Source organism: Tachypleus tridentatus, chromosome 1, assembly GCF_004210375.1.
Source record: "Tachypleus tridentatus isolate NWPU-2018 chromosome 1, ASM421037v1, whole genome shotgun sequence".
Lineage (NCBI taxonomy): Eukaryota > Metazoa > Arthropoda > Merostomata > Xiphosura > Limulidae > Tachypleus > Tachypleus tridentatus.
In genome coordinates, this window is record NC_134825.1 from 74,022,401 (window position 1) to 74,040,128 (window position 17,728).

Sequence of the window (17,728 nt, forward strand, 5' to 3'; positions counted from 1 at the left end):
GACATATGGTAATCATCAGACAAAGCTTTCCTGTATCAACCCTCAATGTTTCTACCCAATACTAACATTTTGTTTCTCCTTGATGTATTTAAAAGAATATTTGCTGTTATTTTTTACATTTTCAGCCAAATTTTCTCACACATCTTTTTTATGTCTTATATTCTTGTTCGTCTAGATTTCTTGATGTTTTATAATATCATAATTCTCCGATCAGGGGCAGACTGGGTTGCCAGGACATCGGGGAAAAACCCAATGGGACGGTGATACCTCGTTTTGTGGGGTGATAACCTGATTATAATGTCCCATTGCTACTGAATAACCTACTACAGTACAACTCTCTCTGTCTCTCTCTCTATATAAATATATATGTGTGTGTGATTTTGAGTATTTGCTCGGGTTGTTATAGGCTCCCAATCTGCCTCGTCTTCCATCGTACCAACCAATTTAAATTTCTTAAATTTTTAATGCTATTCTTTAATATTACCTCTTATATCTTTTGTGAGTCAATCTGTTTTTGTTTTTATTTGAAGTTACCCTTTTCTTTTCTGTTTATAAGAAATATGTTTATCTTGAACATTTAAACATTTTCCACATCTGATCAGCGTCTCCAAGTAACTCAGCTGCCCAATTCACAACATAAAATTATTATCCCTTCAGAATTTGCTTTTTTGAAATTTGTAACCAAAATATCATTATTACTTATCTCCATATGCAGCAGAACATTGAACCTAATGAAGTTATGATCGCTTGCGCTCAGCTGTTCCCCAGTTTCTGCCTTTTCGATCATTTCTATATTTGAAGTTAACAATAAATCTAAAATAACATTATTTCAGGTACGGTCTCTGACCAATTGGTGAAAAAACTATCTTGAACAGTTTCTAAAACCTTTTTCTCTCATGGTTTAACTCTAATATTTCCCAATCTGTATGCTTCAAATTAAAATCACCCATAATTATGACCTCATTATCAGCTGGAATTTTAATCTCTCTGTAAAGTTTCTCAATAACTACAACAGTATCATCTGAGGGTCTGAAACAAAGTTTCATCAAAAGCCTTTTCCTTATATATCCACTAATAGAGACCCAAATGGATTCAACCTCCTTGTTATAATATTTTACATCCTCAACTTCAACAGGGCGTAATCCTCATTTTACGTATCAAGCAACTCATCTTTCTCTCTTTATTATTATATCCATGTTAAATAACCTATAACCCTGTATTTCAAAGAAATTTCTATCATCAAAATCGTCTACATATGACCGTGTTTCACTTATTTCTATTATATCAATATCCTCCAAAACAAAACTTTTATCAAACTTTCCAAATGTTTTCCACGAATGAGTTTCGTATAAATAACAAGTGAGACCTTATAACCATAGTACACTATAAAATATGTTTCAAATAACAACTGCATATTTTGACAGCTTTACTAAGCCATCTACAGTTTCAACTTTAAAACAAGTCAAAGCAACGTTTTATTGACGATTTTATTTTAGTACTCATTATGAACAATAATAATGATAAATGTAATTATAATTCTTACTTGTAAATATATTTTCAGTGTTGTTCACTTTTCTGATAACGTTCTGGATCAAGGAATTATTTGATCCATACAGCTAAATGAAGCAGCCTAAATTTTCCAACCAGAGTATGGATTGAAAACCGTTTTAAAGTCTATATAACTAGTATAAATTACTTGTTTCCGTACTTTCTTATTCTGGTATTTATTTTGTTTTGGATATTTCTAATAACAATTCTATAAATAACCACTGATTCCTACTTTCTGTTAACATTCTATTTTTTCTATTTGTACATTCATTATAAGTCCATAGAATGGACGCAACATTCATAATCTTTCAGTATAGTCACATATCTGATAGCTGTAACTTTTACAATAGTTAAAACCACAATCACAAATTTATAAAATATAATCCTTACTTTGCCCTTGCGACAAGTGTTTCGAGCTGCCAAAATAGAGGTTAAATTTTGTAAATTTGTGATTGTGGTTTCAAATCTTGTTTCATTAAGTTTTGTAGCAGGATTCCTATTTCATTTTAAAATGCATAATTTTAAATACTCTTGTTTGTTTACTTTTTATGTTATATCAATAAAAGGTATGTGCATAACCTCTCGAAACTGTCGCATGCCTATCTATTTATATTTATTGCCATCTATTGGGTTGAAAGAATATTTAAGGACGTGCATGATATTATTACCATTTATATATATTAAAAAAAATCTGCAAATATTTATCGGAATATCAAAACTAGATTCCCAAAAAGAATCAAGTAAGCTGGAGAAATCTTTTTGTGATTGTCCAAGTTGTCTAGATGCTAGTCTCGCAGACGTGATCAGATTAGTAGTATACAAAAAATACTGAAATACTGAACGGAAAATGAAAATATTATCCAATGAACTATAAACTTATTTGAAACAAAACTCGTGCAAATATTTAATACTATTTCTTTTATTTGGCAAATTTTGTCAAAAAATATTAATTTTAGTTTACGGTCAATACGAAAATGTGAAAGAGAAATTCAATTTCTAATATTTAGGATCCAATATTATAACTACCACATTTCTTGCTTGAACTATATGAGAATATTTGGGCCTGTTACAAACTGGTAATAAAAACTTAACGTGTTCAATGTTTTAGCGTATTTAGAAACAATAAATGACATTAAACAGAATAATATTTTTTACTGAATCAATGAATGTTGTACCTATGTCATTCTAGATACTTGTGTATGTAAGATATTATCTTGCCCATCAGGTGGCTGATCTTTTAAATATTCTATTCTGTTTTTATAAGAGAACCTCAAGAATAGTGTTCCTGATCCTGGACATTCAATGGGAAGTACTGAAACTGATCTCATTCATTTAAATATTGATTCTAAAATACCCAGGTGCATTCAGTTGACACAGTTGTTTATTGTATCAAAGAAAAAGAGGTAACTACTGAATGATATAGTTTGAAAGTTTGCATGAATTTTCTACAAATTGTGTAGCTTTTGCTAATGAAAGATCTTATTTTTATATGTTATATTTGCAAGAATTTGTAGCTTTGAAAATTGGAAATGATTTTGTTGTGACCCTTTTCTAAGATGCAGTAAAAAATTCTTTCCTTTGTTGTAGATTATAGTTATTAATTAATTTTGTCTTTATAAGTTCTTGTAAAAACTCAGATTTTAATTTGGACATGATTTGAAAAAAAAAATCAGTGCAGTTTCAGTAACCACTAGCATACATAAAAAATCATCCTGTTACCACACCAAAATTAATGGCATTCAACTTTTTTTTTTCATTATTACTCAGAAAACTTCATATATATATATATGTGTGTGTGTGTGTGTGTGTACAGTTTTAATTCCATTTGATAATCATTTAGATATATATTTATTCATTTATAATTCTTCTGAATTATTTTCTTTGTCCATTCAAACATTTATTTAGGCCTAATATAATATGACCTAATGAGCAGCAGCCTTTTGGGTGAAACAAGTTTGACATGTTTGAGTGTAAGATTATTGAAAAAAGTCTACATCATCTTATTCCATGAAAAAAATATTTATTTTCTTATGCTGCAATGTTATAATTCAAATGAAATATGAAATGAAGAAACAATTTTAAAAACATCAGGACTGTGATTAACACAGAAGTTGTTTGAAAGCATCATTTCTGTTAAAAACACATGGTCAAGTTCAACATGGATCTCTTCCTCTGCTTTATCTGAAAAACTTTGCTGGCTTTACATACAGTTGAAAACGACAGAATAAAAAGAGCTTTCTCTTATTAGCCTGTGACTTTCTAAAGCTGAGATATAGATTATTACATCTCTCCATAAAAATCAAGATTGAGAAACAGTGGTTGTCTAAAACTAATTAAACTTCACTGGAATTGAAAATTAAAACTAAAAGGTTCAAATTAGTGCTGTTTTGTTAAATGGTATTTTAACTTTTATTCTAGGGGGATATTAATGTCATATCATATGCAGAAAAAATTTTGGAAATTTAGAAATATTAAAGTTTTCATTTGTAGCACACTAAAGTCATTCCATAATCTAAGTATACTATTTGTGATTAAATATTTGTGTATAAAATTAAATAAATACAACTATCTTATTAAACAAATTTATATTCTGAATTATTTGATTTTTATCACCCTTGCCTCTGGAGATAGGTTATGAGGGTATTGCAGTTGGGTCTACGTGTGTGTCTTTCTGTATTTCCATGCATATATATTGAACACTAGCAGACTAAAGTAAACAAGAGTTTTACACCATATGGGAAGCCATTATAGGATGGTCTTCCCCAAATTTGGTCCTGATCCAGTTTGTGAATCACTTTGAGGCATTTAAAATAGAGCTTTTTTGGTGGTTTTTGGTTAATCAGTGTAAAGTTTGATTTTTACAGACTTTCATGGGGACATTAAGGTTGAGACTTCTTATCACACTCCAAAAATATGTTCCAGATCATTAATCATTCTGTATTTTAAAAGGATTTTTTGAGGTTTTGAAAGAGAAATTTGATATTATGCATACAATCTTGTAAAGGAGTGGAAAAACAAGGGCAAGCAATCTCTCTGATTGCTCTTAAAATTTATTATTTTAATTCAGTGGAATAGAATTTATGTACGTACTGCTAGCTTTAAATAAAAATTTAATTTTAACTTGAGTTTTATATCATAAGATAACACATAGAAAACAATAAAACATTTAATTTCAAGGCTGTCCTAGTATAATTAACCTTTTTGTTTTTCAGAAAATCATTTTGTGAACTACCAGCTTTGACTACTGCTGTGATTTTTCATTCTTTAAGAAAATCACCCTATTAGAAAATTAAAACAGTCTTAACCTGAACCTACCATGCATTTTCCAAATTTTGTCCACTTGTGTTCAGATTACAAAACAAAAATGTAAGCAGCCTTTTATCCATTTAACTGCATGATTATCTAGTAAACTTCAATATCATTATCTTCACCTTTCTTTTCTTAAGAGAAATAACTTAAGAGATCTTAGCCTATTCCTATAAGGTAATCCTTCTGTTCCTAGTATTATATTAATAGCACTGCTCTAAATATTTTCAAGTAAGTCAATATTCTTTCTTCGGTGAGACCAAAATGTGTACAGTATTCAGTGTGAGGTCTAAGTAGTGTTATGTTTAGATGTTTATAGAGAGAATTACCTCTTTGTAACATGTAATTAATATGCCTGTAAATACAACTTAAATATTTTGTAACTTTGGTAGTAATAACTGAGCATTTCTTTATTGGTTTGAGTATCTTATTCACCAGTATACAATGATCTTTTTCCTCAGTCATAATACTGAGTGGAATTCCACCTTGTCTTTATATGTAACATAAATGGATGTTTTAGTTTGTTCTCTAAAGTGTACAGTGGGTGACTATGGTTATATAATTCTGATCAAAAACATATCTAATAAATTCACTTGTTTGAAAAGTGGGAGCATTCATTAAAACTGAACAAATTAATCAATTTATTGGAGTTAGTGTTTCCCATTAGTATTGTTACAGTTATTGCAACAATTTATTAATTGAAATTATAATTAATCAATGATGTCATGAAAATACAACTAATCAAGGAAAGACAACCCTCTGGCTACTTGAATATTAAAGGTTATCTTCCACTGTTACTATTCCTGAACAGCTGTCTAGAGTGAAGGAAATTGATTGGCAGCACTCACTGTCTTCTCTGTAGCCACCAAAGGCTGCTATTTAATCACTGTCACTTCTTATGAACTGCTGACTAGGGAGATGGAAATTGGCTGACAGCACTTCCCACCAACTGTCTGGCAATTATGGTGTTAAATAACATGTAAATTTACTGTTTTTATATATTGTATTATGCTTCTAACTTTATTATTTAGCATTGTATATACAAGCATGAATCTAGGGAAGGGGTATTGGCCACTTCAAGTTGAAATAAATTAAGAACTATTTTTATACAAGCAAGTGTGAAACCAGGAAAAAGGATTTAGGGGTTCTGAATCTTTCTCCATATTTAACAGTACCACAGTGAAATTAATATAAGTTTATAAGTATTGGTAACAAAAGTCTAGTAGACTCACCCCCTCTGCATAAAGTACTGCACTCATTCTTGAAAAGGTGTAAATTGTAAAACCTGCTTTTAACATTGTGTTATAATTTATAATTTGTACAACTTTACTCATTGGTGTCAAATAAACTACATAGTTTCTTTTATACATCATATATTTGTTATGTTTGTAACACTGTAACTCTTACTTTCATGACTTTGTGTTCTGATGGCAGTTGTGAAAGGAACTGATACATCTGGAATACGGAATTTTTTAATCATGGAGCTAATACTACCACTTCTGCAAATTTTTCCCTGATTCCAAAGCAGTGTTCCTTATTCACATTTTAATGCTAGCCTTTTAACAATGTAATAAATTAGAATGAATTTTCATTATTAAACACTGTATAATTGATATTCCAATATGGTATCTTACTCTTCTCACAGAATAGCTTTTTTTGATTAATACTGCTTTCTATTGGCACAAATTTTCAACACTCACCACTAGCCTTCTACATATCCACATGTAAATGATTATGTAACAGTTCCCTGCTAATAGAGGTGTGGGACAACCTTTATCATAACCAGTGCCCTTTTCACATCTGCACTTGTTAATCTTGTTTTGATTGACAGTAGTACTATTCAGACATACTTGTTTTTGCTTGCAAATTTGTTGATATTTTCCTTTATATTACAGGTTTAGTTTTTCTCTACACAGCCTTTTTACTAATGTATTGTAGATCCCACTCTGTGGAGAGTGGTGTTTGATTGGCTATACTTTTTATCTTTAAAATTTGCACTGTTCATTCTCTGACCATGCTCAATGTTAATTACATTATACTTCTTCCTATCACAGATGTGATGTATAATTTCAGACGTTGCCAGATATTGGTTGTGTGTCTCTGCTCACTTGTCGCCATTACCATAATAGTTGTTTTGAAAGATTAGGTTGCATACTGTAAAGATTGGGTGTTCCGTAGGATGGCTAGTAGTTCTTTTTAGAGGTCTTTTGCTTTACAAACCTGTTTGTCCCAGACCATACACTCATAGACATACATAAGTAAAGTAGACGGTGATTGCTGCCCACCTCTGATGCTCTATGAAATTAAGTCTTCCTATCTCAGACCTGACATGCACTTCTAGATGTCATTGAGTGTTGGTTGATTGACTCTATTGATGGGGTAGCTCTATTTTTCAAAATATAATATTGTAGTCAACCATTACACTAACTCTGATGATGTGGTCTTCAGGAATCTCTACCACTTTTCCCTTCTTTCTAATAGTGGAGTATTTAGAGTCCTTGACACTTACCAGTTCCTACCCACTGAGGTGGTTGACCAAAGAGATCTGTCCTCCTGAATGATGCATCATACCACTCAGTTGAGAGTCGAGTGGTGGCATACTGCAGGTCTGCACCTGCATATGGCACTTCTTACTGTGGATTTGATGCACAATTCCAAATGCTGCCATTTTTTGTTGCAACACTATGCTGTATATTAATATATATATATATCTAGCAGATTGATTTTTCCTATTGTGGCATTCCTCCTCCTTACCATCTTCCAAGTATACATTCCTGGCAAGTCTAGTGTTGATTTGAGATAACTGGTCGTGATTAGATTCATGTGTTGATGAGATGATGCCCTTCCTACCATGGACCTGATGTACAATTCCAGATACTGCCAGGTTTTGGTTGAAGCACTCAAATATTTCACGACAATATATGTATATATATTTATTTCAGTTTGACCTTCAGGTTGAGATGTTCATCTTACCTACCATCCTCCAGCTACTGTTCCCAGGGAATCAGATGTTACTTGTAAATAGTCCACCTATGTAATTATTCCTCCGTATTTTGGCTAGTATCCATCCTCCTACCATGGACTGAGTGAAAAATGCCCAGTGCTGCCAGGTTTCAGACTAGAGATGCAATCCAGGTTGGAGGTCCCTTTTCCTACCATCTGCTAAATGTCAGTTTCCACCACACCTGGTGGTGTTTGTAGTTGGATGCTCTTGTGTACAGCTGGGTATCATCATTTTGCTGTGGCCTAGAGGAACCATGCCCAGTGCTGTCAGGTTTTGGGTTAGAGAAGTCATCCCATTGGGAATTTTCTCCTTCCTACAGTCTGTTGGTTGTAAGTTCATGTGGATCAGGTGTTGTTTGAGTTGAAAATGTGTGCAAGCAGAGACAAATTTTGGTATGGAAGCTTTCTTTCCCTACTAGTTCCTATTTTGATGTGAAGAGGCATGTGATTCTCTGCCTACTGCAGACTTGATGTACAATTTGATATACTGCTGGATATTGGATGACAGTAAACTACCACTACTGTCTGTTGCATCCTAGCCACTTGACACCTAGGGTACTGTTAATCAGCAATATGTATTATGTTATTCCTTCACAATTTTTTGCCTTTTATATTTGCAACACAGTTACAAAAGGGAGAAATGTATACCTGGGTTAGATGGAGTGCAGTCTCACATTGGGATATGATATTTTCTTTTTCAGCTCCACATGTCATGGTCTCTCTTTGGGCATTTCCTAAAGAGGGATCATTTTTTCTTTGGCCTTCCACCAGTTTATTGTGGGATTCTAGCTATTATGTGAGGGGAGTTAAGATAACATATCAGAAGGTAATATTCCCTTAAACTGAAAATCTATTTCTGATAAATACTTACCTCCCATTACATTCCATATCCAGCCTCCCAATTCCTAATTTCTGACCAATTTTGAAGGGCTTAACAAATACAAATGTGGAGGGGAGCTAGTTACAGTGAGGGCTGTATAGCACTTCTATTGGTGGAGAGTTGCTGCTAAGGGAGTGGATTAATACTCTGCTAAAAGTCTATGATGCTCTCATTCAATTAAACTGGACTATAGGTCTCTGTTCTATGGCTTTATCAGGACCTCAGCCTTGAAGATGTTAAACCCTGTTCACCACCAGGGGCTTCAGCTCTGCACAGGCACTTTCCACACTTCTCCTGTCCAGAGTTTGTACAGTAAGTCTCATGAACCTCTTCTGCACCTCTGCCATTTGCAACAGTCTTTACTGTATGCTTCAAAACTTCAATCCTTACCACAGCATTCTACCAAGGTTGGTTTGTGTTTTCCTTCCTCAGGGGGCCATGCTTTTTCAGAATAGACAGTATGTCATTGTTCCTTTTGGCCTATGTATCCAGGCACAGTTGGATGAATTGTGTCTGTCTTTGGACAACATTGCTGTCTCCACTAGTCAGCCCCTCCCACCATGGTTTATTACCATCCCCAAATGTGACCTTTCTTTGAGTCGTCTGAAGAAGGCAGATACTCCAGATTGGAAGTATTTGCTGAACATTTTTCAAACCATCCTTCCAATCCCATTTATATGGTTGGTTCAAAATCAGGTGGCTCTGTGGGCTCTACCATGGTTTGTTGCAGTTCTGTAGTTGCACACAGGATCCCCTCTACAGTTTTTGTGTTTGCTGCCAAATTGTACTCCATTTCTCTTGTCTTTGGTCATATTGGAGCTATGCAGTACATAAAATGTACTATTTATACCAAGTTGCTTAGCTCTCTACTGGTCCTGGAATCACTTCACATTAGTTCTCACCCTGTTTTCATCAATATTCAAAACTGACTGGCCCATTTTTCTCTATCATCTATTTCTATCCAGTTTTCCTAGATACCAGGCCATGTCAGTATTCATAGGAATGAGCTTGCTGACGTCACAGGTAAGTTTGTTTGCTCTGATGCTATTACGGCCATGCCTGTCCCATACATTGACTATGGTCCTGTATTCGAGGCTCAGCTCCACTCCAGTTAGCAGTTGAATTGATGTGAGCAACGTGATAATGAGCTTTTCCACATCAAACCTTCTGTTGCTCTTTGGACTGGACATCTTGCTTCCATAAAGATCAGAAGGAGCAACTTGTCCTGGCTAGGTTATTTATTGTTTGCAGTTTTTAACTCACTGTTTTCTTTTATCTGGAACTGATGCACAATTATGTGGTCTGTTTTACACTCAAGTCACAATAGCTCACATTTACTTTCATGCCATAGTTACGATCGTGAGTGATAGCACCATTTTAGACATATTTTTACCATGGGTTCACCCTTAACATTGGACAGTGTCATTAATGATGGGGACACTGTCCACCTCAGTTGTGTTTTTAAATTTTTAAAAGCCATTGGCCTTTTAAACTGTTTTTAAGTTTTTAATTAGAAAATTGTACTTTGTTTTGTTTCAACACGATTTCTTTTTATATATTTTAATAATTTTACTTTTTTACTGGTTATTTGGTGCAGATAGCCTTGTTGCTTTGTACCAATAAATGCCAACCATCCAACCTTTGGTTTTTGATATTTATTGCCACGTGATAAAATTTTTGAGATAAATTATAAAGTGAATTCTATGTGCTAATTCTAAATATATTTCATTAATTTCAATATTTTTTCCTTTTTTGACATTTATTTAGCATAATTCATGAAGAAAAAAACTCATTTTCAATTTAATATAGTTGCAGATAGTTTTGCTTGTTACAAAACAGTCTATATATCAATATTTTAAAGTTTTTCTGACCATCCGAAGAAAATTTATTTTTTCTTATTTAACCCATGAAAATATATTATCCATTTTTTGATCTCAAGTGCTTCACTTAGTTTTGATCTTGGTTAAAAGCTGGTTATCAAGTGGTTTTATCATTTACTACTTCAAGGCAGCTTTAAAGAAAGTTTAAATACCATAGGATGCTACAGACTATCACGTAAGAGCCAAATATATATTTTTTTTTTGTTGTTGTTTTGTACCCTTACAGTCCTTTTTTTTTTTTGTGAACTATGTAAGTATTCGTGTGTTTAAAAGCTACAGAAATTTCCTTCATTAAGAGATGTCATATAACTTTGGGTAACTTAAGCAAATGTACAGTGTTTGGAGAAGGTTTTGTGATTATCAGGTACCTAGACAAAGGAAGATAAATACATGATAGGAAACAAACAAGTGGCATGCCTGTTGAGTTATTAACATTTAGCAATGGCATCTTGTTGATGTATAATTCTTTGTTTAAAATTATAGTGTTTCTACTCTTTTATATATATAGTTTTATACAGTTGTAATGTTTGTAAATATGAGTTTTTTAATTATATCTACCAAATAAGGTAAATTTACTATTTGGCAAAATTGTGAGTGTGGGTAGCAGGTACAAGATATTCTGATTACTGAAATCTTTACTGAGTGTTATGTTTATGTTGTTCAAACAAAGTATAGTGGTGATTCTACTTTAATAAAAACAGTATTAGTCTTATTGGTGAATTGTGATAATAAATGTTAAATATGTGTCCAACATTTTATTTACAGTAGATTAGTGTTGGGTTATATATATTTTCAAAAGAAACATAATGGTAATGCTTAGCTAATGTTAATGATTAATTCGCCTTGTGTTATGTTTGTATGAAAAGAATTCTGCAGAAATAAAATGTTATCTGAATAGATCATAAAGATAATACACAGGCATTTTTTTTTCTTGTATGAATATACTGGTGGGGTATGTGAATGTGTACTAATCAATTAATGAGCCTAGCAATTAATTATTTAGCAAATTCCACTCATTGGCAAGTTTTATTTAATGTATTATTTTACTTTATTTTATTTAAATGAGTACAAGCACCACTCTCAGAATAGAACTAAGAGAAAGAAACCAATAATGAAAAATAACCAATTTTTCATATATTGGTGTTATTTCTTTACATCAATAGATATTTTTTTCCTGACTTAAAAATGCAACAGCTCAGATAAATATTATATACTATGGAATGATGTTGGCAAGGTTTTTTTTTGTCAAAGAATCACCTCATGGAAATGTCTAGAGAGCAAAGAAGATTATCCTAGAAGGTAAACTGTGAGTTCTTTTAATGTATTTTAACAAAAGGTTTCCAGTACAGTACATTACCTCTACTCACATAAATAGCTATTGTTATTCAGTACTGCCCTTTATATGCAAAAATAATTATTTATATATGCCATAAGCCTTCTGTCAACCCTCTATTGGAATTGACTGATTCTAATGCACCTCTCTTGCAAATCACCATACATCAATTCTCCACCAACAGGAATGTGGCATACTTTCATAATGCATGCAACTCCTTCTATTCCACTCTACCTAACTATCGCTTCTCACTTGGTAGTATTTGTGTTCATTTTTTACTTTAGGTGCTTTTTATATGCTTTGCACTGGTAATTTAATAGTTTCAATTCAATATTTAATTTTTTGTTATACTGAAAACACTTTTCATGCCTTGTATTGAATAAATTAGTATGTTCTACTATTAAAAATAGGGTTTCATGGTCACTGTCTCAGGTGGTGCACTTTCTCTGGATTCTCCACTGGAATTTACCCTCCTCCCTCCCCACACACACTTTCATTTAGTCAAGTTTGAGCATCATTATCCCTTTCCAGTTATAAACTGCTGGAGTGGTAGATGGTGGAGGCATCCTTCTGAATGAGTTACAGAAATAAAAACAATAAATAGAAATGATTATAAAACCATTCGATTGAGATTAGGGCAGTAGGGTTCTGTTGGTGTAGATGATGTGATATCCTCCAGTATGAAACATAAAAACAAATAGGAGTGAGACATCAGGATTGCAGTTCAATTCTTTGATTGGGATCTGTCATTCTACCTTCACTTGTATGTTGGTTCTCAGTGGCTGAGTTTTGGATTTAGAATATAACCAATCAACATAAGTACTTACACATATCTTACAGATGTATATTTTCCTCCTTCATTTATACTCCTTCAGTGTTGTTTGTTGTGGTGAAATAATTACAGATTGTCACTGTTTTCTCCCTTCTGCTATCCCTTGATATTTCTTATCTCAAGGATGTTAATGGACTTGGGATGGTTCTGATCAACTTTGCCATGGAGGGAGGTGATTTACATTATGTAGTAATCTTTTTTTTTCTTTTATACCAGATGCTGTGTTTTTGGATTGATTTATCAATTTGTCACATTAAAACATGCCGAATTTATGAGTAAGGGAGTACTTGAGGTGAAGACGATATGTTCCTCTTTCTTATTTCCATATGGATATTGGTTCCTGGTGGCCTAGTTTATGGATTGTAGTTGGCTTGCTGGTGGTATAATTCTCTTCCCTATTCCCATGTGATGCCGGTACCTGGTGGCCTGGTTTCGCATTGTAGTTGACTAGCCCTAGCCACTACACCTAGGGACACGTCCTTTTCATTTTGTCCACCTTTATCATTTTTGGGATGGAGTTTAATAAGTATTGCATAGTTGAAATCACACTTCAGCCATAGTTCTCTCCTCTGTTTTCTGCCCATACATGTGACATCTTTTTATGATGGGTGACAAGTATACGTGGTTCAGAAGTTGTGTGGTTCTCCACATCAAGTTTCAGAATATAACTGTCTGATCTTAATGAGTGTCCTTCAGATTCTTTTGGAAGATGCTTCTTTCTTTCCCTCACATCAGTCCTTTCAAATATTCAGGATTCTAGCTCTTTATTTGAGGGGAGATAATGTACTATATTAGAATCTATAATTTTCTTACACATAAAATGTATTTGTCATAAGTATTTAACTCTTTGACATTTCCTCCCCATGAAAACTAATACTATCATCTTGTACCAAAACTTGAAGTGATGGTTAGGTAGAACTGAATAGAGGGAGTCAGTCACATGCATCATGAGATATGTTCCACTCCTATTGACAATACACATTATGATAAACTTATTATCATTGTTGTATTGCTTCATTTATTTCAGTACCTGCTTATAGTAAGTTTTTAATGTAAACATGTTTGCTCCTGAACTAAAATAATGTCTTGAATTTTTAATTTTAGTTTTATCTTCATGATACAATTATTATTATAATTGTAAGATGGCTGTTATGTTTTAGAAGCTTAAAGATAGGGAAATGCCATCTCTATATTAAATGTTAGTAGAAAAACTAATTTTCTGTATTAATATCTCTTTTTTTTGTCTGTATATTTTAAATATTTTTTCATGATAGATTTTAAGAAAAATGAACGTAGTATGTGAAGTAATGACTATTATGTTTTATAAATTTATTTTAAAATTTCTAGTCTTAATTTCCAAAGTTTAAAACAAGTTTGACTACATAAAATTTGAAATTGGCAGACACTGTTTACAATGTCGCATATTTTGTTTGGTATGCAAAAACTGAATTACATAATTACTTAAATTTACATATCTAATCTTCAATATAAATATTAACTAAGTTTTTAGTGACAAATATTCTATATTTTATGAATTTGAGACAATATTCTCAGTTTTAGAAATTATAAACAAAGAAGAACAAAGCAATTAGTGTGTACAGTTTTGGAACTGAAGTAGTTTTCCTTCTAACATGTAACATGTAGTTCAACAATTATAAATAGTTTCCTTATTGTTCATAAACAAGTGTATACTGTACAGTGGTAAGGTTATTCTCAGGAACATAACAAGCCAAATTTCAAAGGCTAACAGTCTCAAAGATTTCAACATGAAAGAAAAACATCTGGTTAAAACTAAGCTAGAAATATATATATTATTGTAGTTTTAATTAATTTGCAATATTAGTCAAATGCATTGAGTTTATACATGTTTTTATAGAAATACAACATTTACTGTATTTTTCTGAACAGGTGTCAACAGATAGAAAAAAAAAAAGAGAGAACCCTTTTTGTTTCTTAACCCTCAAGAGATTAAAAGTTGCTTCAATATATCTATCACTGAATGAAATATTTCTGTGTAAAAAAAAATAAAAAATTAACAATCATCTACCAAAGTAATGTAGGATTTTGTATTACATGGGGATTACCCCCTACATTAAAAACATGTAAGTTTATACTAGTCACTTTCTGGTATGTTAGGATTATGAAAACCTAGTACTATCTGTGTTAACTTGTATCAGCATTTATATGTGTTGAGCTTCCAAAGCAAGCAAACGAAGTAGTGTGATTTAAGTAGTGTGTGTTAGTTTGTTAGTTTTCATTTTGTGACCCTTTTGCACTGTGTAATGGTACAATAATTCTGTGATTGCAGAGTTTATGTGGTTCCACAAGAATTTGCTATTATACTATGTTTTGTGTACTTGTGAATTTAAGTTTGTAGCTTTCTGCTCTACAGCACATTTTTAATTTTTGTGTGTTTTAGCATGTGTGTGCAATTTCCAAGATTTAATTTTAAGTTATGTGTAAAATATTTGGGACTATACCACATTTAACCATCAAGTTGATCACCATTTTATATAAGCAATTTATTTATTTCGAAATTAGATTTTTAATAGAAAATTCTAGTAAAATGTTTTGCAGTGCTCATCAGCATCTGGAATTTTGTGGTATCAGATTGGTCAGTATGGATTTACATTGACCAATCCAAGCAAATAATTAAAAATGTTTCAAGAGTGAGTGTGAGAGTTAAAACAATATTTTTGACAAATGACATAGATGTGAGTGTGACTTTTTCTTTTCCAGTTTGTAAATGAAGAAAACAAGCTATACAGGGTGCACCAAAGTTCAGATTTTAATTTTGCACTATGAAAAAGACTTGGACAGTATACCATGGTTTAAATTAGCAGTAAGAGCCTGTGGTTGCAAATGTTTCATTACAATAAAATTTCAGAAAAAAATTACCAAATATTAGTATTGTATATTATACATAACAACATCAATGTAAAATGCTGAACAGTGATCATCTACATGAAGCAAATCATGTAACTATCTTAGAAAATGTGAACTGGTTTTATTATTTTCTAAACTGGATATGACAGTGAAAACAAAAAATTCAGTCATATAATAGCCTTTCAATCAGAGAAGCAATAAATGCAATTATATTTAGATTTTAAAACATTTTGGACTTAATTTAAAGTTTAGAAACTTTTCACTTGCATTGATTTGTTTAAATAGTGTGGAGATGACAACATAACCAGATTAAATCAGCAGAAAACAGGGTATTCATGAAAAAACTAATAATTTTATTTTGATAATTTTTACTTACCAAAAATAGTCATTTGTGTAATGAAGCATTCAGATATTATAAACATATGAGGTTTCTATTTAAAAGTTCTTTATGGAAGTTGTCTTAAGATAATGTTTCAAACACAAATATTGTAGTGATTGAATGGGCTAGCCTGATGGTTAGTTTCTGAAGTTGAAAACAAACCAAGCTCTCCATTTTGAGGTTGTTGTTGCATTATGAGAATGACAGTAAAATCCAACTATTTGATTAGAAGAGCCCACAGTGGATATGTTTTCTAGCTGTCTTCCCTCTTTTTTATCAGTTCTAAGTTAGGAACTGTTTGTACAGGTAGTTCTTGTGTAGTTTTGTGAGAATATCCATAGACAAACGGTAATTGAATCATCTAAGAAATAACAATGCATTTGAAATAATAAGCATATAAATTAATTAAAACATGTTACTGTAAATGTTTCTTGGTAAGAATGAAAATGATGAATGTTTATTTAATACCATTTATAATTTGGAAGTAAAGGTGAATAAAACTGCATAACAGTTGATTATATGTAGCATTTGAAGTTATCATATTGGATAATAAATATTTGTAATTGTAGAATATCTTAGTTTCATGTCCAATTCTGTGTTTTTAATAGTTACAGTTTTGCTCCTTTGACAATTTATTAACAGCAAAATGGAAAGACATATACAGATTCTACATGTGAATTTGTCAAAACAATTAGCATTGAAGTTGAGAGTGGATTAAAAGAAAGACAAGAAGTAGAAGTGGGATTAGTCCAATAATTTGTTGTTGGAAAATCACTAAAAAAATACATTTTGTAACTGAATAGTGTAAAGGCTAATTTTTTGTGATTTAAAAGAGTTAGAAAATTATTGAGAATTCTGGATTTGTAGGGGAAAATTATTACTGTAACTTTTGTAACATAAGTAAAATAATAAGAGTATAAACATTTCCTGTTATTTTGTGGGCAAGTTAGTTTGAGAACAAACTTGCATGAGTAAATCATTGGAGATTGTTAGTTTTATATTGTGTTTACTTTTAGTTGTTATGTTGTTTCCTACACATAACATGACAGGAGATTGTTAGTTTTATATTGTGTTTACTTTTAGTTGTTATGTTGTTTCCTACACTGATGTTATTCTATGTTTTGGAATGAAAATGATAGTTATTTTTTCAATATGTGAACATTTCTTTTCTTTTGGTATAGGTTGAGAAGAATCAGTGGCAAATAATGGCAGAAATTGTCATTGGTAAGTGAAAAAAAGTTCATTTCTGTAATAACTGAAAAAAAGAAATCTTTATAAGCTGAAGCTTGTGTTTATTCTTGTACCACAAAATTACTTTATTGTAACTGTGCAGTAAAAGTTTAAATATGTAGGTTGTTTCCCATTCATTATGCATATATGAATATTTTAGTTAAAGAATTTATATAATAACAAAATGTTCAAACTTTGTAATCTTGGTCCATTCTCTTTTAAAGGAAAATGAACAAAAGAAAGCATAATTAAATAAAATATGGTTTCACATAAAAATATAATACTGTTATGTCATGCAAAAAACAAACCTAAGAATATTATGATATTGGATTTTTTTTCTTACGTTTAGGAGTGGCCATGCCAGTCTTTGGTTAGGTTTGTAAACAGCAATAAATCTTGCTGTGCTTTGAGTTACACACTGCAGTATAAGATAATATAATGGTTAATAGAT

General features: G+C 31.8%; 1 protein-coding gene across 9 annotated transcripts in view; it reads left to right on the forward strand.

Moving 5' to 3' along the window:
* The first annotated feature begins 1,696 nt into the window (after positions 1 to 1,696).
* The window catches only part of LOC143252502 (uncharacterized), a 45,171-nt gene continuing 29,139 nt past the window's right edge, over positions 1,697 to 17,728 (forward strand). For 2 of the 9 annotated variants that reach the window (XR_013029019.1, XR_013029021.1), the window contains exons 1-4: positions 2,127 to 2,288; positions 2,813 to 2,951; positions 4,761 to 4,914; positions 17,229 to 17,271. Coding sequence is in view for 3 of the 9 variants with exons in the window: in XM_076504757.1 (XP_076360872.1) it covers positions 2,144 to 2,288; positions 2,813 to 2,951; positions 17,229 to 17,253 (309 nt within the window). In the remaining 6 variants the exon portion in view is untranslated. The other 7 variants (XM_076504757.1, XM_076504766.1, XR_013029035.1 and 4 more) reach the window with 6 other exon arrangements.